Source organism: Geotrypetes seraphini, chromosome 4 (genome assembly GCF_902459505.1).
Source record: "Geotrypetes seraphini chromosome 4, aGeoSer1.1, whole genome shotgun sequence".
NCBI lineage: Eukaryota > Metazoa > Chordata > Amphibia > Gymnophiona > Dermophiidae > Geotrypetes > Geotrypetes seraphini.
The window spans coordinates 283214609-283239538 of record NC_047087.1 but is presented as its reverse complement, the minus strand read 5'-3'; the positions used below and the strand labels follow the sequence as shown (position 1 = coordinate 283239538).

Here is a 24930-nt window from a genome sequence, read left to right as displayed (position 1 = left end):
GGACCAATTTCTTTCCAGTCCTCTTTATTTTTAGCTGTCAAATAGGTTCGCCCCTGTTTTGGATTTTAAAAGGGGTCGCTGAGCTTGGGATTGATGTTTTGTGTCTTCTAAACCACTAGATGGCAGCCAAGCTTAGGCCTCTTCCAATTCTTGCTTGCTGGAGAGTGACAGAAGGAAGGGAAAACCTCATGCACGAACAGCTCCAGAGGCTGATGCAGGGACGCTTGCAGTAGAGCTGCGCACAGATATTTGAAACATGTGGCTTCTAGCGCTAGCCTAAGTCGACAGAATGCAGCAAGTTTGTTACAGGAAAATTTTATAAGCAGAAATTCTGGGGCAAAATGGGAGGCGATTATGCTGGAGGAATGCACGCAAGGCTTTGCGATAAGCGCAGCTTCTTGTGCACGTGTGAACCAAAGCTGAAAATGTCAGCACATATCAGTGCCTGTTATTCTGCACCTATATGTGAGCCTTTCAAAAACTGTTTGCACTTGCCGGTTAAATAACACTTAGCCGGCTAAATGCCAATATCCAACGTGAGATGACCACTGAATATTAGTGCTTAGCGGCTAGCCCAGTTACTGGCTACATTGCGTGACATAGCCGATTAGCACCTGTATTTATTGGCTGACTGGCTAAAAGTTTAGTGGCCAGATAGGTCCACATAAATAGCAGATCTATCTTTGGCTGTTATAACCAACTATATCAAAAGTGGCCAAACCCCCCCCCCCTCAGAAATTTAATACTGGCCACCTGATAAGGCCTGGCATTGAATTTCTGGGTTCACTGCTGACCAGGAGAGATAGCTGGGCTGCTTCCTACAGTCTGAATATCGATAGGGTTACCATTTCTCGGGCCGCAAAAATCCGGAGACATGGCCCTGCCCTGTTCTGCCTCCAGCCCCACTAAACTCCACTCTGGCTCCACCCAGTTCCACCTTCAGCTCCGCCCTGTTCTGTCCCAGCCCATCCCAGTTCAGCCTCTAGCCTGGCCCCCCACAAACTTCCTTTCTTCTTTCCGGATAAGCTCCAGTTACGTCTAGAGAGCCTGGCGCATGCACGGATGTGTGCGACGTCATCCATGCATGCTCAAATGCCTTCCAGATGGGACCCCGGACAGTCCTCTAAAAAGAGGAAATGTCCAGGTTTTCGCCGATGTCTGGTAACCCTAAATGTCGGGCCTACACAGATTTAGCTCATCATGCCTCTTTGGTAGTATATCAAGGTGAGTAAAACTAGGTATTTCCCTGTCCCCAGAGGGCTCACAATCTAAGTTTATACCTGAGGTAATGGAGGATCAAGTGACTTGCCTAAGATCACAAAGAGCAGCAGTGGAATTTAAGCCAGACTTCCCCGATTGCCAGCCCGATGCTCTACCACTAAGCTACTCCCCCAATGTGCCATCCACGGATGTGAAGGCCTGAGACTTATAACCACATCAAACTGAACATGTGGTTGGATTGGGGATGTTTTCCCGTGTATTTAGTGTAACCTTTCAGCTCCTGGACAGACTTATCGAGTAAAAACAGGAGTTTGACCGGCCAGTTAATGGCAATGGAAGTGTCAAAGCCGAACAGTGAGTAGAACTATGCCAAGCAGCAGCTGTGCCTGTGCCCTCTTTTCCATGGAGTTCATGAACCCGTGTGTAGTGGTACTAGAGCCTACGCACTCCAGTGTGACCCAAGCTTTACTGTTCACTAACTCCATCCAACCAGTGCAACAACTGTTTGTAATATTTCATGTCTGTCCTTGGCTGCAAACGAACAGCACAGCTCTCCTTCACGCTACCCGGATTTGATAAGTGCACGTGTAAGCCAGTGATGGGAGAGGATGGAGGGAAAAAACCCCCCAGAAAGTGGACGAAGAGAGCTAGTCCAGGTGGGAACAAGAGGTATTCTTTCTCCAGAATGAGGAAGCTCCTGCGTTTAGCTAAATTTTGTATCTTTTATTCAGGAATTAAAAGAAGAAATAAGTCTTACTTGTGACCTCCTCACCTCCATCCAGGTTTCAGGGAGAAAAATATTTTTCAGGAGATAAAAGAAGGGATTATTTTACTGGAATGTCCTTCAGACACACAGGGTTCGGAACAGGAGTCACAAGCCCCTGCGGTATAATGTAATCCTTCAGTGGATATCCAGGCAAAGGAGTGTACTCAGGGCTGCAGAGGGGTGGGACATGCAAATTACTAACCTTTTCTGTGTAAATGATGGACTATTATTTACATCATAGATAATAATATCGGTCCGATTTCAAGAGAAAGAAAGCACAGTGGAATGTATTTGAAGTAAGAAGTCTGAAGGAATATACTCGTTATGTCACAGAAAAGGCAGACCCTCGGTCCTAATCATAAGGGGCAAGTGTGCATATATGGTAGAGAATGATACGGGTACAAATTTTTCCCTGTCCCCACAGGAACTCAATTTCCCCATCCCATCTCTGCGAGTTTTGTCTCTGTCCCTCTCCCTGCCCCATTCCTGTAAACTCTGTCTTAACTGCACAAGCCTCGAACAGTCATGATTTTAAAGTGTTTGATGCTTGTGCAGATGAGGACGGAGCTTGCAGGAATAGGGCAGGGGCGGGAAAAGGATTCGCTGGGATGGGATGGGATGGGAAAATGATTTCCTGCAGGGATGGGGAAAAATTTGTCCCCATGCCATTCTCTACTTGAGAGAAACAGTATAGAAAATTGAATAAATAAATAGTGTGAAAAGTTTCAGCCTCTGATAACCAGAGCATGTATTGTGACATCATAATGCCTCATTCCACCAATGCCTAAGAGCCAGCCTTATCAGTGATGTCACAATGGCTTGATTGACCTATACTTGGCTCACTTTTACTACATTTTGATTTCTAGAGTGGTGCAGAAAGTTGCAGGGTTTTGATAGGCAAAAAATGAAGTAATGCACAAAGTGCTCTTTCGTACGGTTCAAAGCTTTTGTGCTGAATCACTCGGCTTCAGCAGAAGGGAAAATGACAGGGCTGAAAGGTGCCAGTAATGATTGGACGATTCAGCACTGGAGCTGTGCACTTTAGGAGTCATGGAGTCAAACTGCATGCAATCTCGGCACATTTCACCATATGGAACCCAATTAAATGGAATTACTCAGTAATTAGTTGCTTGGTATCTGGAACCGTTGTTCTTGCAAGCAATACCACAGCAAAGGAGACACACACCAATAAGCTATAATTGGATCAATGTATTAGATGACATAAAATGACTCAACACAATTTCATGATTCTACATTCCTGCACCAGGAGAGTAGAATTGATCAATAATATTCCAATCTGGGTTAATCGCAATTATAGACAGGTATGAATTAACCATTTGGTATATATTTCTAGTGCAATGTTTTCATTGTTTCATCTACCATCGAGCTACTTTGGTTAATTCACACCTGTCTATAATTGGCTGAGACATGAATCTTATTGAGTTATTTTATATCATTTAATAAATTGATCCAATAGCTTATTGGTGTATATCTCCTTTGCTGTGGTATTGCTTCCAGTTGTTCTTGTACCATTGTTAATCAGCTGCAATGTATATTTGTGCATAGTGGGCTCCTGCTTGAATAATGTCATAGAACTCCCCACCCCACCCCAGCAACCCAGAATCTACTTCTACAATACATGTGCGGTATGTTTTTAGAAAGAGATAAGTCTGTGGGTCACATGCATTTCTGCCTGGAGATAGCTCCCTATTCCTTCAACATGTTAGGTAGGTGGTTTAGGGAAGAGAGCAGAAATAGAGTTAATTACGAGTTAAGTTAAAAGCTGATTTCAAGAAAAAAGCAGGGGTCATTAATTAGTTGTCAGAATCAGTGACAGTGGAGGAAATTGAAAATAGGTGTAATCCATGATCTATTTCTTCACATGACTTGGGGGGCACAGCTAGGAGCTGGAAAGGGGCTAAGGGATTAGTTCATGGGGTGGGTGGGGGAGGTAAGGCACATAATTTTGGCACAGAAAACACACTGCACTGCTTGGAGTTGTTCCAAAAATAACGTTTACGGAATTATTGGTGACTGGTAAATTGCAATGTCACCTTCTTAGATTGCCTGAAATTTATAATTAAAAAAACTGCAAACTCTACAGAATTCAGCCATTAGATTAATCTTCAGACTGAAGAAAAGTAATGATTACATGTTACCTACTTGAACTGCACTGGCTACCTATAGAAGGTATATTGTATAATATTTAAAATACATTTTGGAGAAACTCTATAAGTTTTTTCAATAAGTTTTTTATTTATAATTTGAATAATACATTATCCAATAATATAAGGAAAAAAAGAGAATCTACAATCAAAAATACATAATACATCATACATAAATCCTTTATAAGCCCAGTAAACAGGGGGAACAGGATACTGCATTCAACAAAGAAAATAAAGAAAAGATAAAGGAAATAATTCTCAGTTCACCTACGTGAACCTTGTATCATTCCTTATTATTTTAGGGATACATTCCTCCTCAATATCATAGCAAGAAAAATAATACTCATTTCTGCTTTCGAGCAACTAAAAATTGTTGTAATTGAATGGGATCCCAAAAGACATATTCAACATCATGTAACTTAATTAAACATTTACAGGGAAATTTTAAATAAAAAGATGCCTCTAGAGCCAAAACTCTAAGTTTTAACCTCAAAAACTCTTTCCTTCTGCATTGCGTAGCTCTAGAGATATCAGGAAAAATCCTAAGTCACCGCAAAATTTAGTTAATCTATTTTTAAAGTAAAGTTTCATGATTAACATTTTATCTATCTCACTCATGCATGTTATCACCAAGGTAGACTGACTCTGAATCACATCTTGAGTATCTTCCAAAAATTCAGTTAAATTAATTTCTGTTGTGACCAGTTGGTCCACCTCTTGGGCGGATTCTTTTTTTTTTGAGGTACATAGTAATAATTATTTATTGGAAAATTCTCCGCGTTGGGCAATCTAGATTATATGCCTCAACTGTTTAATTTTTCCAATAATCCATCTTAGAATCAGAGAAATAATGACACTCTTCAGCATCCAGTCATTAAAAATATAAGATCTCTTAACTCCACATGGGCTTATCAAGCAGCAAAACTTTGGAAAACTTTACCGACTAATATTAACCAGTAATCTAATTTTAAGATTTTCGAAAAAGACCTTAAGACCTATCTTTTTCAAGAATTTGTTATTAATAATTCCTAAATATTGTAATACTATTTAATAATTTGTATCTTCATCATTATTTTGTAAACCGCTGTGAACTTCATGGAGGTATTGGCAGTATATAAATAAAAATTGTATTGGTATAGTAAATAATGTGATAATATGAGCAAATTACTCCACTTATATCCATAAAGAAAACCAAAAAACCATCAGTCTCTAATTTAGAGTCACTGAATCTTCAACACTGACGCTGGCTTTTACAAAGCTGCAGTAAAGGTTTCTTCTGTGGGCCAGTGAGATAAATGCTCTGATGCTCATAGAATTCCGATGAGGATTTACCTCACTAGACTGCGGTAGAAACATCTACCACAGCTTTGTAAAAGGGGCCCTGGATTTGCAACATGAGGGAGTTTCTCTTCTCCTGCACCATAAGAACTTAAGAATAGCCTTACTGGGTCAGACCAATGGTCCATCAAGCCCAGTAGCCCATTCTCACGATGCCCAATCCAGGACCCTAGTACCTGGCCAAAACCCAAGGAGTAGCAACATCCTATTATCTCAGAGTAAGCAAGATTCTGGAACCCGAAATAGTAGCAACTTTCCATGCAGAATCCCCAAAGAGTAACAAGATTCTAGAATCCCAAAGATTAGCAAACATTCCATGCTACCAATTCAGGGCAAGCAGTGGCTTCTCCCAAGTCTTTCTCAATAACTTTTCCTCCAGGGAATTGTCCAAACCTTTCTTAATATCAGCTACGCTATCTGCTCTTACCACAACCTCTGGTAGTGCGTTCCAGAGCTTATCTATTCTCTGAGTGAATGCCTTCTGAATGTTAAAGGCTGGGGACTCAGAAAAACTTTACTTAGGGACCTCTCATTTGAGCATCTTATCACTGTAACTGATTCATCCTCATACTTTCTTTTTATATCTATATAGCTACAGTATATCTATAATTCTATAACAGGGGCCCATTATGCAGTGTGGTTTTTTTTTATACCCATACATACCCCTAATGGGACACACTGAGCCAGCCAGGTTTTCAGGATACCCACAATGAATATGCATGAGATAAATTTGCATTCAAGGCCTCCACTGTGTGCAAATTTATCACATGCATATTCATTGTGGGTATCCTGAAAACCTGACTGACTGGGTGTGCTCCAAGGACTGGGTTGAGAATCCCTGGTTTAAAGTATGATGCCCGGGATTATTCTGCTGAGGCGTTACTTAAATGGAGTTTCGTCATATGATCAGATTTGGTCCAATTACAGTGTAAGTTCACTGTCCAGGGCTCAGCAAAATAAAATCAGGGGTCAAAATGGGAAAAAAAAAACCCCAGGTTATGTTACTCACGCTTATATTCAGTTTACTCTTGTTTCCCTCCCTACCCCTTCTAATTTTCCCTTGGGGCTTGGTATTTCTTCAATAGAGTCTTTTAGTTGATGTTGAAGCTTCTTCTAGGATACAAGTTTGTATAACACTCTGCCCAGAGTTCATTTTAATTTTCTTCTCTCTCTCTCTCTCTTGCACTTCCTTCCCCTGTTTCTAATTCTGTGCTTTCTCTTCATCTTTGGTAATCTCTCCTTGCTTCTATTCTGCTCCTATTGCCTTTTCTGTCTGTCATTCCCATGTCACTGCAGATGAAATCAGCAGGAGTGGAGGATGGAGCTTTATTTACCGACAGCTACTGTAACATCTGCAATGCACAGCTGATCTCCAGATCTCAGAGAATTGCACATTATGAGGTAAGCTACATGTCTATACCAGGGTAATGCCCGACGCATGCAGTGCACTTTATCCCAGGGCTTCCCAATCTTTGCTTAAAGAAGAGGCCCCCACGTAGTTGGTTCTTTTCTTGAGATTTTCTCATCAGGCTAGTGCTTGCAAATGAACATCTCATAGTTCATAGGCGTCGGAGTTCATGGCCTCCCCCGAGAAATTGGCAGTAGGATATGGTGGTAGGATTTTTGAGGGCTCCATCCGCATGGTGCTATGGCCCAATGAAGGCAAGCCTGGAAATCGTTGGGTCACACGGCAGCATCAGTCAGCTGAACACGTTGCCTTTGCAGCCCTGAAGCTTTGCCTCTTATGGGACAGGAATGTTGATGCTGCGGGAAAGCTTCTGACTGATGCTTGCCGGTGGCCCAAAGATTGGGAGTGTCAGCCAGCCCTAGAGGAGAAAAGAGAGGAGAGGTACCTATCCCATGGGTGCTGGGGGAGCAATGTAAAAGTTAATGTAAATCATGACACCACTAGAATTAGGGTCAATGAGATCAGGAGAACAAGGCAAAATCAATAGAAAGTAATTGGAGGACAGGCTAAAAAAAAATAAAAAAAATACATAAGTAAATAAATAAATATGAATAAGTGGCAGCATCTTTGCTTGGCATTAGGTTAAGAAGGTCTCATGTCCCCTATGTAATGTGGTTGCTGCGCTGTCCTGTTGGATTTGCTTTGATGTGGTGTTGCCTTTCATCTTTCAGAGCAAGAAGCATGCTAACAAAGTCCGACTCTACTACATGCTGCACCCTGAAGACGGAGGTCCTCCTTCAAAAAAACTCCGACCTGATGACCCAGTAAGTGCCTATTGACTTTCACCACCTTCTCTTTCTTTCTTTCTCTCTCTGTCACTTAGTACTCTAATCTGCCATAGAAATAAGACTGTAACATAGAAATAGAGAGCATTAACAGCAGATAAAGACCATGGGGCTCATTTCAAAAAGATAGAACTTTAAAAGATGGCATAAACTGGCACTTGGACATCTAACTTGTCAAAACATTTAAGTGGCCATTTTCGAAGTTGACTTTTTAGACATCTTTCTGGTCATTTGTCTCCAGTGCATCAAATCTTAAGGGGGCGTGTTTTGGGTGGGCTTAGGGTGGGCTTAGGACTTGGATAATCAAACTTTTAACAAAATTTTCAGAGTACCATTTACGATGGGGTGCTGAAAAGTTCTCAGCCCAACCAAATTCCTAAATTTTGAGCTCCAAAGAGTGCTATTTTATTTTTGCAAAGTGCCAATTTGCAGAATTGTAATGCTAGGTTTTGGACATTGTTTCAGATCATTGATTGAACTATGTTAACGAAAAGTGTGGGATTTGCAAGTGTGGATCTCTGAGCCATCATGAAGTTCTTATTCCTGCAGAAGAAAACTTCAAAGGAAATCCATGAACATATGATGCAAATATTGAGTGACAAATGCCCATCAGTGAAGAAGTGGTGTGCAAACTTTCAGCATGGAGATTTCGAGACTGAAGATGCAGCAAAGTCTGGAAGGCCTCAAACGGTGTCAACTCCTGAAATTGTTGACCTGATCATGGCAGATTGGCGAATATTGGCTAAAACAATTGCTGAGACACTACAGATATCCAGGGAACATGTTGGGTGTATTATCCACGAGCAGCTGGGTATGCAGAAGCTGTCAGCCAAGTAGGTGCCCAAATGTTTGAATGCGAGTTGGTGCTAACTTTTTGGAGCAACTAGTTACTGTTGTTGAAATATGGTTACTCCACTATGATCCTGAGACAGAACAATAGTCCATGCAATGGCGGTACTCAGGTTCTCCAAAGCCAAGGAAATTCAACTCCCAAAGGTCAGAAGGAAAGGTCATGACCACTGTTTTAGGGTCAGGAATGGTGTTGTAATGACTGACTATCTTCCAAGTGGCCAAACAGTTAATGCAGAATACTACTGTAACTTGCTGTGCCGATTAATAGAGGCACTGAAAGAAAAAAGGAGAGGGAAGCTGCAGAAAGGAGTTTCTTTTTGCAAGACAATGCACCTTCTCACTAGGCTGGCAAAACGATAGATGTTTTGATGCAGTTGGGGTTTCGGTGCATAGACCATTCACCCTACTCACCAAATCTTGCTCCATCTATTTTCTGTTTCCAAACCTTAAAAAAATGTTTGAAAGGGCAACAATTTTCGAGTGATTCAGAGGTGATTGCAGCAGTGGAAAAATATTTCAGTGACGAAACAGAGTATTTTTTGGAAGAGTTACAGAAACTTCAGACATGATGTGCCAAGTGTGTTGACTTTAGGGGGTGAATCTATGGAATAATTTGTACGTTTCTTGGCTCCACCTCACTCCCTTCTTGGCTGGGCTGAGAACTTTCAGTATCCCCTCCTAGACATTTGGGGCTAGACCAGTTTTAAAAACAAATAAGGATCAAAAAGGTGCTCAAATTGACCAGATGAACATCGGAGGGATTAAGGCATGGCCCTCCCTTACTCCCCCAGTGATCACTGTCCCCCCTTCCACTACCTGTGAAAGAAACAGTATATTCCAGCCTGCACTATAGCTTCAGATGCCACACAGACACAGCTCAGCAGATCAAAGGGGCACCCTAAGGGGTACTGCAATGAACGTCACATTAAAAAGTCCAGGTACATGTCAATATAATCTGCTTATATTGTATGGTGAGTCCTCCAAGCCCCCACAAAATATGGGGGCCTACATAAATATGGCATCTGCAGGCATAAGGGCTATTGTTGTAGTGTACAGGTGGTATACAGTAAGTTTTGGATGGGTTTTAGAGGACTCACCTTGGGCAAAAATGTCTAGATAGGTTATTAAAAAAAAAAAAAAAGATACACATCTTGTGGCTTCAAATATGGACATTTTCTCTACTGGATTTCTAGACGCCTTTCCCAAAATGTCCAAACTCAGACTTAGATGTCCTATTGAAAATGCCTCTCCATATGACTTATGCAGTCTTCTCATTTATACTTGTACTTCTGTCTAGCTGGGTCAATTACCATGAAGAATATCAGCAACCTTGGCCCTATGTTATGCATTTCAGCCATAGCAGTACTCTTCCCCCTTTAGGTTGAGCCTGTAATTAGTCAGATGATGGTAGAATATGGTGTACAAGCCCAAAGGGGCAAATTCTATAAACAGTGTCCTGTGTATAGGCAGTGGTAGGCATCCTACCCGCCGTCTAAGCAGCCAATCGGGATGCCTAGAAAACGCTTAAGCTTGCACAAGGCTGAGCGTGGGTGTGGTTTTGCCTGAAATGGCCTTGGGTGAGCTTAAAAACTGTGGATGTGGATGGTCGAAATGATGATTTATTAGCCACTCTTTACAATAAAAACATATAAATGCAAATATAATTACAATTTTGTAGTCCACACATAATTGTCCTACCGGACCCTACACGGTCTGCGTTTGAGCGAACACGTCTTCCTTAGAGGTCCGGTTGATGTAGGAACTAGGAATCACAGATAAAAATGTAGACTAAAAACAGTGTGCATGTCTTTAAGCTGATAACCAAATAGGCTGTAGTACAGACAAAGTAGCACGTTGGGTGAGGACATAACACTCCGACATGTTTCGCCCTACGGCTTCTTCAGGGAGGTCCCCCCCAACATTTCACTGCATGTCATCCTGTGTTGGGGGGACCTTCTTGAAGAAGCCGTAGGGCAATGGTGCGTTGGGTGAGGACATAACACTCTGACATGTTTCGCCCTACGGCTTCTTCAAGGAGGTTCCCCCCTCCAACATTTCACTGCATACCATCCCGTGTTGGGAGGACCTTCTTGAAGAAGCCGTAGGGCGAAACATGTCGGAGTGTTATGTCCCCACTCAACGCTGAGCACAAGAGCAACATAAGTTAAGTAAAAGACATTTATTTATTCAATATTTATTGAAAACACACAGTGGTGAATTGAAAATAATCATAAAGATCTCGATGGATCAAATGACGAATTGAGTGCAACGGATCTTGTGGAGCATAACTCAGAGCTCATGGGAAGCACTTCTGAAGATCTTGCAAAAACTAATGATTAAATCATTTGTGGGTACGAAGGTTTTTATATATTTTAAGTAGTCTTTTCATTATCACAGTACCTTTAGACACGTGAGCTGGGGTATTATAACTTAATAGTGAATTGATTATGCCTAAATTTAGGCACGGACGCCCTCATTCTATTATTACACAGGTAACTTAAAGTAACGCCTCTGATCTGCCCATTTCAGCACCCATTTTGAGGACTCATGCGTAAAATTTAGGCATGGACCCTGTGTCCTAAATTTACATGTGTAAACTTGTAAATTGATGCCAATTGGCTCATTAAAATGCCAATTTTTGGTGCTAATCAGCTTGTCATTCATTTAAATTTCATTTGAAATTTTTACTGCTTTTATAGACTAGGGGTTAATTTTTTATAACAGGGCACTTAGGATAAGAGGGTCAAAAGGCACCTACTTAATAATAATAACTTTATTTTTGTATACCGCAGTACCATAACAGCTCAGAGCGGTTAATAGAGTAAGAGACTGTACATAGACAGCAATGTTACAAACAAGTCAATCAGCTTAGCTTAGCAAGTCGGGAGTAGTCAGGCAATCCGGAGGCATGTCGGAGATACAAGGCAGGGTTACAAGGCGGGGAGGGAGTCAGAGAAATTTATCAAAGAGATAGGTTTTGATTGATTTCCTGAAAGTTTGGTAGGAGGGTGAGTTAGAAATGAGAGTGGTAAGACATTTATTCCATTTGCCTGCTTGGAATGCCAGGGATCTATCGAGGAATCTTTTGTAGACACAGCCCTTTAGGGACGGTCCGGCAAACAGGTGGGTATTACGTGTGCGCATGGGGCCTGAACGTTCAAAGTGATCCGACAGGTAGATTGGAGATGAGCTTGTTAAGGTTTTGAAGCAGAGGCAAGCAAATTTGAAGATGATCCTTGCCCTCATTGGCAGCCAGTGCAGTTTTTTGTAATAAGGGCTTACATGATATGATTTTTTGAGATTGTAAAAATGAGATGTTAAAAAGCAGTGGTCTCAGCATAGACCCCTGGGGAATCCCACTATTTACAACAAACCCAACCCCCACCTTTTTATTTTTCAAAATCATAGGTTCTAAGAGAGGGTTTTTCAGTAACCTAACTTACATATACACAAACCAACTTTTTTTTTGAAGAAGCGGAAAGGCCTCAGACTCCAACCCACCACCATTTATTTATGCGGATAGGTTATTACTCAGGGTGAAACTTCATAGGCAGAAAACCCTCCTCTTCTTTGGTTAGTTTAGTGTCCACCTTTATTTTATTTTCAACATGTTCATAGTTAATTATTTGTTTTTCAAGTGTTCATTTTTTGTTTAATTTTGATGTTGAGTATCCATTTATGCTGTGCTTTTACAATTATTTACAAATACTCTTCAGAAATGAGGGAAAACAGTGAAAATCCACTGACTCCCCAATCACTTTTTCCAAAAACTTAAATAATTTTTTTTTTTTAACTTATCTACCATTCAGAAGAACTATGGGCTCCTTTTACAAAGGCACGCTAGTGTGCGCTAAAATGCCCCGCGTGCTAGCTGAAACCACCTCCTTTTAAGCAGGCAGTAATTTTTCGGCTAATCTTGTGCGTGCGCTAAAAACACTAGCACACTTTAGTAAAAGGAGCCCTATGATTTGGTAAAAAAAGAAAAAAAAGGGGGGTTTGCTGTGACTAATTTGTACCCTTTTTTCCTGCAAAACCTTTTTGATGAGCCCCACTATTTACCCTTCTCCATTGAGAATATTGGCCATTTAAATCTGCTCCCTGTGGGCAAGGTGTGGCTCACTGGTAGAGCTGCTGCCTTTGCACGCAGAGGTTGTGAAATCAAATCCCAATGCTGTTCCAGCGCAGGTCACTTAATTCTCTAGTGCCCACCACTTTTAATGCCAAAGCAACAAAAAGGCAGCATACAAGTCCCCCTTCCCTTACCCTCTGTTTTCTGTGTTTCAACCAGTTCTTAATCCATAATAGAAATGACCTCCTATCCCATGACTCTTGAATTTCCTTAGAAGTCTTCCATGAGGTACTTTGCCTAATGCCCTTTAAAAATCCAAATACATGATATTAACCGGCTCACCTTTATCCACGTGTTCATTCACCCCTTCAAAGAAATGCAATAGATTGGTGAGGCAAGATTTCCCTTGTCTAAATCCATGTTGGCTTTCTCTCATTAATAGATGCTTAATTATATGCTCTGTCATTTTGTTCTTTATAATAGTCTCTACCATTTTGCTCAGCACCGATGTCAGACTCACCAGTCTATAATTTCCCGAATTGCCTCTGGAACCCTTTTTAAAAACTGGCATCACGTTGGCCACCCTACAGTCTTCCAGTACTATGCTGGAATTTAGAGAAAAATTCAAATTACTAACAATGGAGGTTGCTATTTCTTCCACAAGGGTGGACCTCGAAGCTAGAGGCAGCCATCTTATGCTACTTAATGGATAATTTCTCTTTGAACTGCAAAGTCCCTCAGAGACAGGTTCTATTTATCAGTGTGCATAATTTAACTACATTTATTAGGCTAATGAGCATTGCATAAGTCCATACCACAGAAAGGAACATTTATAAAGTTCAGACGTCAGAGTTAATGAATAGCTGTGCCTTCTGGGGGTGAAATGCTCTGATATGCCCACTCATCAATAAGATGCATGCCTACTGGGGCAGCTTTAAGCTTTCTGTGTGGTTTTGTATTCAGCGATATGCTATCAGTTGCTCGACAAGGTGCTCTGGCCAGCTCTGCTGCAACTCCATGAGACATCCTGTTTTATCATATGCTAATTTAACAGGAGTTTTCTCAGAGCCTTTCCGTTGCCTACTTGCTAACCTTTTCTCCCTGACATCAAGATTCCAGCAGTAAAGGGTGCTATGCTCTAAAACACATTTATTGTGGATGGAAATGCTTACCACAAGGCACATTAGAGTGTTTTGCGGTAGGTACTACTACTGATCACTTATATAAAACTGAAAGCCGTAGCAGCGCTGTACATTTTGACATTTATAGATGGTCCCTGCTCAGAAGAGCTTGCAATAACATAACAGCAGATTTCTAGACCGCATAGCCATGAGTTCAATGCGGTTAACAAAAGATTATATTAAAGAAAAAAAAACCAGAGTATGTTGTAAAGAATGCAAGGATATCTAATTAATCAAAAATTTAGAGAAGAGAAAAGTTTTCAATAACTTTCAAAAATGTTCATGTGAACTTGATCTAACTAACAGTGGTAGGAAATCTTTATCATAATACGCCGCCTGATCAGCAAGAGTGTGCTTGTGATATTTCTTACTTTTATAGCCCTTGACTGAAGGAAACGTAAATAAAGCATGTGATATCCTATTATTCTTCTGCGACACTATGGGCTCCTTTTACAAAGATGCGCTAGCGTTTTTAGCGCACGCACCAGATTAGCGTGCGTTATAGCGCCTGCTCAAGAGGAGGCGGTAGTGGCTAGCGCGCGACATTTTAACACGCGTTAAGCGCACGCTAAAACCGCTAGCGTGCCTTTGTAAAAGGAGCCCTATATCAAACCTGTCAACAAGGTATCGTGGGGGCAAGTCCCAACTTAAAGATTAGCAGAGTCTCCTCCGGAAGCCAATGCAGCTCACGGTAGCAAGGTGTCACATGATCAAACTTGCAATCTAACTTGGACAGACGGACATGACATAGAGGGTAGGGGATGCAGAACCCAAGGTGAGAGGAGTTAGGAGATGAAAGCACTCTCAAAGGTGGGCTTTTAAACGGGCCTTGAATACTGCCAGAGACGGAGCCTGCCGTAGGGATTTGGGCAGTTTGTTCCAAGCATATGGCGCAGGAAGGTAGAAGGGACGGAGTCTGGAGTTAGCAGTTGAAGAGAAGGGCACAGATAGAAGGGACTTACCAGCAGAGCGGAGCTCACGGGGGAATCATATGGGGAGATGAATGAGTGCATTTGTAGGTAAGAACAGTTTGAATTGTATTTGGAAATGGATGGGAAGCCAATGAAGTGACTTTAGGAAAGGAGTAATGTGAGCAAAGCGGCCCTCCTGGAATATGAGTTGTGCAGCCGAATTCTATACGGACTGGAGGGGAGCGAGATGGGTAAGCTAAGAGTAGTGAGTTGCGGTAGTCTAAGCGCAAGGTGATGAGGACGTGGATAAATGTTTTGGTAGTGTGCTCAGAGAGGAAGGGTCGGATTTTGCTAGTATTACAGAGGAAGAAGCGGCATGTTTTAGCGATATGTTGTATCTGGGTGGTGAAGGAGAGAGAGGAGTCAAAAATGACCCCGAGATTACGAGCAGACAAACTAGGAAGGATGAGAGTGTTGTCCACAGAGACGGAGACCAGGGTTTATTTTTTAATATTTATTTTCTGGAGGGGGGGGAGGGTGTGTCGGAGTAGAGAATGAGTGTGACCATGCTATCCAGCTACCGTGTTCTAATTACCACATGCCAACTGGTTAGCGCATCCATAAGGCGGGAACCCTTACTGCCTGCTAAATAGGAGGCGGAAAATGCTTCCCCATCAATTTTTCTCAGGTTATATGCGCTAATGCAAACTAAAAAAACACCATGAGCATCTTCTCTCACATCAGGCTGCTCTATGGGGTAAAGACTTAGAACAACTCCTATTGCCCACCACTTATGAGGTATTCAGGAAACGCCTCAAAACTCACCTATTCCTGAAATACCTAGACAGCTGACCCACTTCCCTCCTTCCCCTCTCTTGCCCTTTCTCCCCATTGTTCCCACATCCCTTAAGTTAACTCAACTTGTACGTCAACTCAACTTGTACTCCACTAATCTTCTGTAAACCGCATAGAACTTAACGCATTGCGGTATATAAACTGTTATTATTATTATTATTAATGTGAACATTAGCACATGACCTGGAAAAGAAATAGGGGGAATTGCTTGATTACTTAGCGCACTAAGAATGGGCTCAACATGTGGGAAATTCCCGCCTTTGCGCACACTAGGGGCTCCTTTTACTAAGGTGCGTTAGAAGCCTTAACGCGCGGAATAGCATGTGCTAAATTGCTGCGCGCGCTAGACCTTAACACCAACATTGAGCTGGCATTATTCTGGAAGCATACCACGTGGTTTAGCGCGCGGTAATTTTGTGCGTACGCTAAAAACGCTAGCGTACCTTAGTGAAAGGAGCCCTAAGATCACTTGCTAGCTCACTTACCCGTATTTGTCTTATTTTGTTTGGTGTTACATGTTTTGGAAATAGCTGAAAATGACTTAAGGAGAAAAAGAGCAAAGAATTGCATTGCTTACGCAGAGCTATGCAGCTTCTTAAGAGCTTTCACATTAATAGTAAGTTATTTTTGATGTGCAATACGCAGTAACCACTCCTTTTCGTCTATAATTTTATTTTCGTTTAATTTGATGGATTTACTCGGCTTTTCATGAAGTTCTGTCCCACTGTCCCTGAGGACAGTAAGCATGAGAAATCATTATAAGATACACAAACTTTGAAAAAAAAAAAAAAAAAAGTTACAAAATTATTAAACTACATTAAAACAAAATTAGCATTTCCCTTTGAAGGAAGATGGCAGTTAAGATCCTCATTCCCTGCAGCAAATTAAAGTAGATTCAGCAGCGTGGTTTTCTTTATTTCCAAGTGATTTTGTGGTCTATTTGCATTAATTGGCATATAGTTGGAGACAAGTGAAAATAGCTATTTAAAAATATTATACGATTTTTAAAAAAAATTATGTTTCTTTGTTTTAGAGAATAAATTATCTTCTACTCTTTGTTTATATGCCTCTGGGTATTTTTTTTTTTTCTACTTTTATTTAGTTCAAAACTTTCCTTCTCCTTTTACATTGTATTCATCGACTTTATTCATCGACTTTCCTTTTTTTCTTCTGTTTTACTAATCTCTTCTCTGCCTTATCCAGTATCTCTTCACCTCCTTTATTTGCCTCTTCCTTACCCTCAAGTTATACACTTGTACTCTCTACCTCTCTTGCACTCTCTCTTATCCCAGCTATCTCACCCTTCCAATCTCTCATTTATTTATTTATTTAATACATGTATATTCCACTTTTAGCCAAAGCGGCTCACAATTTCACCGTATGTAATCGTTAAAACCCCCAAACCTCATAGTTCTTCCAGCGAACAAGAGTGAAAACAATAAAAAAAGATAAGTTACTAGACATTTTATCATACGCTGTCTCAACAAAATCACATATTCTACTCAATGTAGGGAACAATTGGTGTAAAAATGCATGAGCGAAAAAACGAGTTTAATAGTTTTTGAAAATGTAACTGGCTGCCACAAAATCTCAATATGCCTGTTAGGGCATTTCAGAGAAGGGGCCCAGCAATAGAAAAACATTATTTCCTTGTCCACTCATAACACACTATATTCATTCTGCCCGTATCAAGTAACCGACGGTTCTCTGACCTCGGGGCTCTGGACGGTTTATGCCATTAACATGGGGAGAGTAGGGGGAGAGGGGAAGTAAAGCATTCTTTTTTTTTTTTAATCTTTATTGATTTTTTAAGCATACACAAAGTGCAACAATTATACATTCAGAGATACCAAAGAACAGCGCTTACATACCTGCAAATAACTGAAACAAATTACCCTTCCCCTGCTCCCCCATCTCCCCTCCCTCCCTACCTGGATGTGTATATCTGGTAACTAAAGTTATTAATCATTCCGTTGTTTAACGAATGACTCCAATGGACTCCAAATAAATTTAAGGGCTCCTTTTACGAAGCCGCGTTAGCGGTTTTATTGCACGCGACTTTTTATCACGCGCTAACCCCTGCGCTAGCCGAAAAACTACCGCCTGCTCAAGGGGAGGCGGTAGCGGCCAGCGTGGCTGGCAAATTAGCGCACAGAATTACATGCGTTAAACCGCTAACGCGGCTTCGTAAAAGGCACCCTAAAAATCTTACTATTCTCAGATTGTTCCGCTATCATCCTTTCATAGCGATAATATAAACAAAGTGTTTACCACCAAAAAGAAAAATTCAGTCTATCCCAATTTTTCCATTTCCTAGTTATTAATGTTATGGCTACCAAAGAAGAAGTCTATTTTTATGTTGTCAAATTGGGACTATTAGTTTAACAATGCCCCAAATAAAATCACAGATGTCCAGTGTTAATCACCTGCTAGTGACAGAGGAGTTTTAGCAGCAGCAGCTGGAATGCAATACTTTGCCCAGTGTGGTGGCTGCAAAACAAACAAAAAAAAAAAAGCAAACAGAATACTAGGAATTATTCGAGAAAGGGAATGGTAAAATAAGGACTGAAAATATTTACTGTATAATGCCCTCAGTACTGTCTCCATTTGTGCCAGTAGTGTAGTAAGATGGAGGTACAGGGGATGGGGGGGGCAGCCCACACTGGGTGCAGTCTTCCTAAGGGCATGGCACCCCCCAGCTCCTCTCCTTGCCATGTGCGTGCACCCCTTGCCTTCCCCCCGTACCTTTTTTTTAGTTATCCGGTGCGAGGTTGCTGACCGCAGCGGCATCGGCGCTCTCTCTGACATCACTTCCGGCACCCGCGCCTAGGAAGTGATGTCAGATGGTCGAGCGAACACCGACGTGGGTGGGCTGCTCATGCTGGAGAAGTTAAAAAGGGAAGGGGAAGGGCACGCATGTGGCAATGGGGGGGGGGATGGGGAGGGGGCCACTCACCCTTCCTACGCCACTGCATGGTGCATCCTCACCTTGAGTACTGCGCACAGTTTTGGTCACTGTATCTCAAAAAAGATATACACTTCTCCCTCCATATTCGCAGTTTCAGCAATCGCGGTTTCGATTATTCATGGTTTTTAGCTTGCTGGCTCCTCCCCCCAAATGACATCAGCTTACATAGAGAAATCACTGATTCCAAGTGTTTACAGAGAAAATCGCCGATTCCCCGCACTTTCTTCACCGTGTTTTGCCTCTCCTTCAGGAACAGGCCAGGTCTCCCACCTTGTTACTTGCGGTTTCACCATATTCACGATGGTTTTTAATCGAAAACAGTGAATAACATATGAAAAAGTTATTTGCGGTTTTTCTGTATTCGCGGGTCTGTTAATCCATTATCACAGCGAATAGGGAGGGAGAAGTGTAGTGGAATTAGAAAAGCTTCAAAGAAGAGCGGCCAAAATGATAAATGGGATGCTTATGATATTTAGGAGTCCCAGCCTATTTTCGCTTATTTTCATAAGGCTATTTCTTTTATTTCCCTCCTATTGTTTTTTACCATTATCGTCCTTCTTTCTATCATTATTATTGTATTTCATTACCCTGCCTTTCCCTTTGTTTTCCTTTTCTGTTTATTTTGTTAGTCATTAATTTAAAATGTTTTGTGCAGTGTTCATCTGTTTTTTATAACCCCTGTATTATCTGTAAATTAAAAGATTTTTTTCATTTCTTAGATATTTGAGCAAGCGATTAATCAAATACTTAATAAACTTGAAACTTGAGCTCCTCTCATATGTGGAAAGACTAAAGAGGTTGGGGGCTCTTTGGCTTGGAAAATAGATGGTTAAGGGGGGGGGGGGAGATATGATTGAGGTCTACAAAATCTTGAATGGTATAGAATGGGTAGAAGTGAATTGATTTTTCTACCCTTTCCAAAAGTACACAAACCAGGGGACACTCAATGAAATTACATGAGAATACTTTTCCAAACAATAAGAAGAAATAAATTTTTTTTAAAATTCAAAATTAGTTAAGCTCTGGAACTCATTGCCAGAAGAGCTGGTTGCAGCGGTTAGCTTAGCTAGGTTTAAGAAAGGTTTGGACATGTTCCTGGAGTAAATGTCCATAGTCTGCTATTGAAACAGACATGGGAGAAGCCGTTGCTTGCCCTGGATCAGTAGTATGAAATGTTGTTACCATTTGGATTTCTGCCAGGTAGGGCGACCTGGATTGGCCACTGATGGAAACAGGAGACTGGGCTTGATGGACCATTGGTCTGACCCAGTATGGCTGTTCCTATGTTCTTAAGAGGAGCAGAACAGTATGTATGTGTGTGGTGGAAGGAAGGGGGGTTAGACTCGAAGTTCATTATACTTCCGGTGATAAATTCATTCTTTCCATTACTGACTGAGTTTGGAACCTGGACATTATTTTTTTTTTTTTGGTACAAGGTAACAAATCTTTCTTCGAGTCCACCACTGGACTGATGGAACCTGGACATTATTTTATATCACAAAATTATCGCTATTCCATTTATCTCTTATGCTTTGCAGAATTGCATCTAATTTGCTAGGTTCTTTTTGATTCTGGATAAACTGATAAAGGTAAGCAAGGAGCTAATTTTGACAAGACTAGATTATTGCAAGAAACTGGTAGAGAGACAGCCCAGGAAATATTTGCCTTTTATAATTTTTGTATAAAACATGGCTGCACACATAATTACAGAGGAGGAATGAGATCCCTGATTTATTGTCTTCATTACTTCCCAGTTGAGTTTACCATTTTTATTTAAGATGTATCTCTATGGTGGAGGCTGATGATACGTGAATGAACCTATTTGACTGTTTTCCAAACTGCTCTCTCAGATCCTCACAGAGTTCTTTCCATGCTTCCCTTGTTACTAAAAAGAAGCACATTTAACTTCATCTGAACGCTCAGCGGGAAAAAGTCTAACAAGACAGCTAGAAAGCTGGTTTTGAAAATTGGCACTTGGACTTCTTGGCGAGAAAAACATCCAAGCGCCTATTTAGGCTGTATTTTGGACGTTTTTGAGTTTTGAAAATGAACTCCATGATAAAGCGGAGCACTCGGAGGATAGCATTCTCGGAGATCCTGCCTGTGCCGAGAGCAGATGCAAAGAGGCAGGCAGACCTCCAAGCTGTGAATGCATGGTTGAGGAGATGGTGCCAGGAGGAGGGCTTCCGCTTCGTGAGGAACTGGACGTCCTTCTGGGGAAAGAGCAAGCTCTACCGGCGGGACGGCCTGCACCTGAGCACAGCGGGAACCAGACTACTGGCAACCAATTTGAGGAAGGAGATCGAGAGGGCTTTAAACTGAGGAGAGGGGGAAAGCCGACAGCTGATCTGATGTTGACGCTTCGGACAACAGTATCCAGAACAGATGCTGAACGGGCTGACTGCAGGGAGGAAACAGAGGGACCGGAAGATCTCCAAATCAGACAGCGAGGGAAACATCAGGTAATGGGAGCTTGCTGGGAGAAGACTAAGGGGCTTGTGGACACAGGGGGACTGGGTGGCATAAGGGCGAAAGCCGAGGGTAATATAGAGGTACCACAAGGCGAGGGGGATCAAACAGAGGCGCAAGGGATGATAGCCCAGGAGGGGGACCGGTAGGACTAGAAATCCCAGAGGAAAAGCGGGGAAGTGGGGTGGCAGGAATGTGGGGAAGCTGAAAGCAAAGAAGGTAAAGGCTGAGGGCAAAGCAGAAACACAGAGAGCGGGAAAACTGCCAGAAATCCAAGGGCAAGTGGCCCAGGTAAATGCAGAGGTGGAAGAAAAACTACGGGACCTGCGATGCTTATACGCAAATGCAAGAAGCCTCACGGCCAAGCTGGGTGAACTAGAAGTCGTGGCCAAGGGGGAGGACCTGGATATAATTGGAATTGTAGAAACCTGGTGGACAGAGGAAAATCAATGGGATGTAGCGCTGCCAGGGTACAAGCTCTATAGGAGGGACAGGACCCACAAAAAGGGGGGAGGCATAGCACTATATATTAAAGGACTCTATTCACTCGGTCGGGATGGGATATGGCAACGAAGGCAGAGGGGCTGGAATCGCTGTGGGTCAAATTACCGGGAAACAAGGGTGCGGGCATAAAACTGGGGCTGTACTATCGACCACCTGGTACGCCAGAGGGAGTCGGACACGACTTGGAAGCAGAATTGAGACAGGAGTGCAGGACTGGAAGTGTAACAGTGATGGGGGACTTCAACTACCAGGGATTGACTGGAGTACGGGTCACTCCAACTGCACTAGGGAGACAGGATTTGTAGAAACTGTGAAGGACTGCTTCATGGAGCAACTAGTCAAAGAACCGACGCGAGGGGGTACTACTCTTGACCTCATCCTAAACGGATTAGGGGGGCCTGCAAGAGAGGTAGAAGTGGGAGCACCACTAGGCAACAGTGACCACAACACGATCAAATTCACATTAGAAAGAGGGACACCCATAGTTAGGAGGACCGCAAACAACTGCGCTGAACTTCAAGAAAGGGAACTATGTTGCTATGAGGGAAATGGTGGGGAGGAAGCCTCAAAAAAATCTCTAGGATGGAGACTGTGGGAAGCGCCTGGACCCTATTCAGGGACCACCCTGCAGGAAGCACAGAGAATGTATGTCCCCAATTTCAGGAAAGGCTGCAAGAACAAACGATCAAAGGACCCGTTTGGATGTCAATAGAAGTAAAGAGGGCGATAAAGGACAAAAAAGTATCTTTCCGGAGATGGAAAAAGACCCAACAGAGGATAATCATCAGGCGCATTAGGAAATGCCAAAAGGAATGCCACGGGAGGTTAGACTAGCAAAGGGGAAGTACGAAGAGGGGCTGGCCAGGGAGGCAAAAAACTTCAAGGCATTCTTCAGTTACGTTAAGGGGAAACGACCAGCGAGAGAGGAGGTAGGGCCGTTGGACGATGGGGACAGGAAGGGAGTGATTAAGGAGGAAAAAGAGGTAGCTGAGAGGTTGAACACGTTCTTCTCGTCAGTCTTCACGAGCGAAGACACATCTAATATACCAGACTCAGAGGAGCTCATGAGTGGGGAACAGGCCGAAAAATTAGAGCACATAGAGGTAAGTAGGGAGGATGTCCTCAAACAGATAGACAGGTTAAAATGTGGCAAATCACCAGGCCCGGACGGGATCCACCCAAGGGTTCTAAAAGAACTAAGACAGGAAATAGCGGGCACAATTCAACATGTTTGCAACCTATCCTTGAAAACTGGTGAGGTACCAGAGGACTGGAAATTGGCAAATGTCACACCCATCTTCAAGAAGGGATCGAGGGGTGACCCCGGGAACTACAGGCCGGTGAGCCTGACTTCAATTATAGGGAAGATGGTGGAAGCTATGATCAAGGACGACATTTGCGAGCACATCGAGAGGAATGGCCTACTGAGAACAAGCCAGCATGGATTCTGTAAGGGAAGGTCGTGCCTAACGAACCTTCTGTACTTCTTTGAGGGAATAAGCAGTCGGGTGGACAATGGGGAGCCCATAGACATCATTTACCTCGACTTTCAAAAGGCTTTCGACAAGGTGCCACATGAAAGGCTGCTTAAGAAGCTGTGGAACCACGGGGTGGAGGGGATGTGCACAGATGGATCAAGCACTGGTTGTCGGGTAGACTGCAGAGGGTTGGAGTAAAAGGTCAATATTCTGACTGGCGGGGGAGTCACGAGCGGTGTGCCACAGGGATCGGTGCTATGGGCCTTTACTCTTTAACATATTCATCAATGACCTGGAAAAGGAGGCAAAATGTGAGGTTATAAAATTTGCAGACGATACCAAACTGTGCGGCAGAGTTAGGACCAGGGAGGAGTGTGAGGACATGCAAAGGGACCTGGACAAGCTGGAAGACTGGGCAAACAAATGGCAAATGCGCTTCAACGTGGACAAATGCAAGGTCATGCATATAGGGAAAAAGAACCCATTGTTCAACTACAAATTGGGGGGGGTATTGTTGGGAGACAGCAGACTCGAGAGAGACTGGGGTGTGCTGGTAGATGCATCACTGAAGCCATCTGCACAGTGCGCAGCAGCCTCTAAAAAAGCCAACAGGATGCTGGGAATCATAAAGAAGGGCATAGTATCCAGATCACGGGAAGTCATCATGCCATTGTATCGAGCGATGGTGCGTCCACATCTAGAATACTGCGTTCAATATTGGTCGCCGCACCTCAAGAAGGACATGGCGGTACTTGAGAGAGTCCAAAGGAGAGCAACGAAAATGGTAAGAGGGCTGGAACACTGCTCATACGCCGAGAGGCTGGATAGGCGGGGGCTCTTCTCTCTGGAGAAAAGGAGGCTCAGGGGAGATATGATAGAGACCTTCAAGATCATGAGGGGCATAGAGAGGGTGGATAGGGACAGATTCTTCAGACTGAAGGGGGCAACAAGTACGAGGGGGCATTCGGAGAAACTGAAGGGAGACAGGTTCAAAACAAATGCAAGGAAGTTCTTTTTCACCCAAAGGGTAGTGGACACTTGGAATGCGCTACCGGAAGAAGTGATCAGGCAGAGTACGGTACAAGGATTCAAAAAGGGATTGGATGGATTCCTGAGGGATAAAGGGATCGTGGGATACTGAGGGAGGAGCTGGGATGTAACACAAGTATAGGAAGTTACCCAGGTAATGAGTACAAACCAACCAGGTCGTGCATGTGCAAGACCGGAGGGCTAGGACTTCGATAGGAAGGCAGGACTTAAATGGGAAACCAAGGTGGCAAGGGAGCCCCTTCTGATGATTCAGACAGGTCTTGACCTGTTTGGGCCGCCGCGGGAGCGGACTGCTGGGCAGGATGGACCTGTGGTCTGACCCGGCAGAGGCACTGCTTATGTTCTTATGTTCTTATGTTCTTATAAGGTCTTTAAAGGGAAGGGAACAGATTTTCCTCATGCCAGGGGTATAGCCAGACAGCGATCTAGGGTAGGCCTAAGACCAAAGTAGATGAGCCAAAAAATTTTCATCTAATCCCTGCCCCTCCCACCCCACAAAGTAAATAAAATACATGTGCTGGCGGAGATCGCCAAAACCTTCCAGCTGAAGACCTTCTCCCTGCCAAATGAACTTACATTATGGGTGATTTAGTAAAAAAAAGAATGATATTTATGTTAAATGCAAGTTGTGTCTGGTAAGCCACACGCCTGAGAGCGATGAAGTGGAGTCAGTGCTAGCAAAGAAATAAAATCATGTTGAATCAACTGTTGATTTTAACTGTGACATCAAATTCTGCAGATTCAAACTGATGACCTCATCATGAACTTGTATTGGATTCTTATATTTGAAGAGTTGAGCATTTTGGGCCTGATTTTATAAATGGCGCCATTCGTCACAGTTGTCAATCAA

General features: G+C 42.7%; 1 protein-coding gene across 2 annotated transcripts in view; it reads left to right on the top strand.

Moving 5' to 3' along the window:
• Window positions 1–24930, top strand: part of LOC117359870 (zinc finger matrin-type protein 4-like) — a 112736-nt gene that overhangs the window by 13561 nt on the left and 74245 nt on the right. For both annotated transcript variants that reach the window (XM_033943268.1, XM_033943269.1), the window contains exons 2-3: window positions 6787–6891; window positions 7630–7722. In XM_033943268.1, the coding sequence (XP_033799159.1) occupies window positions 6787–6891; window positions 7630–7722 (198 nt within the window). The remainder of the gene's footprint in view (window positions 1–6786; window positions 6892–7629; window positions 7723–24930) is intronic.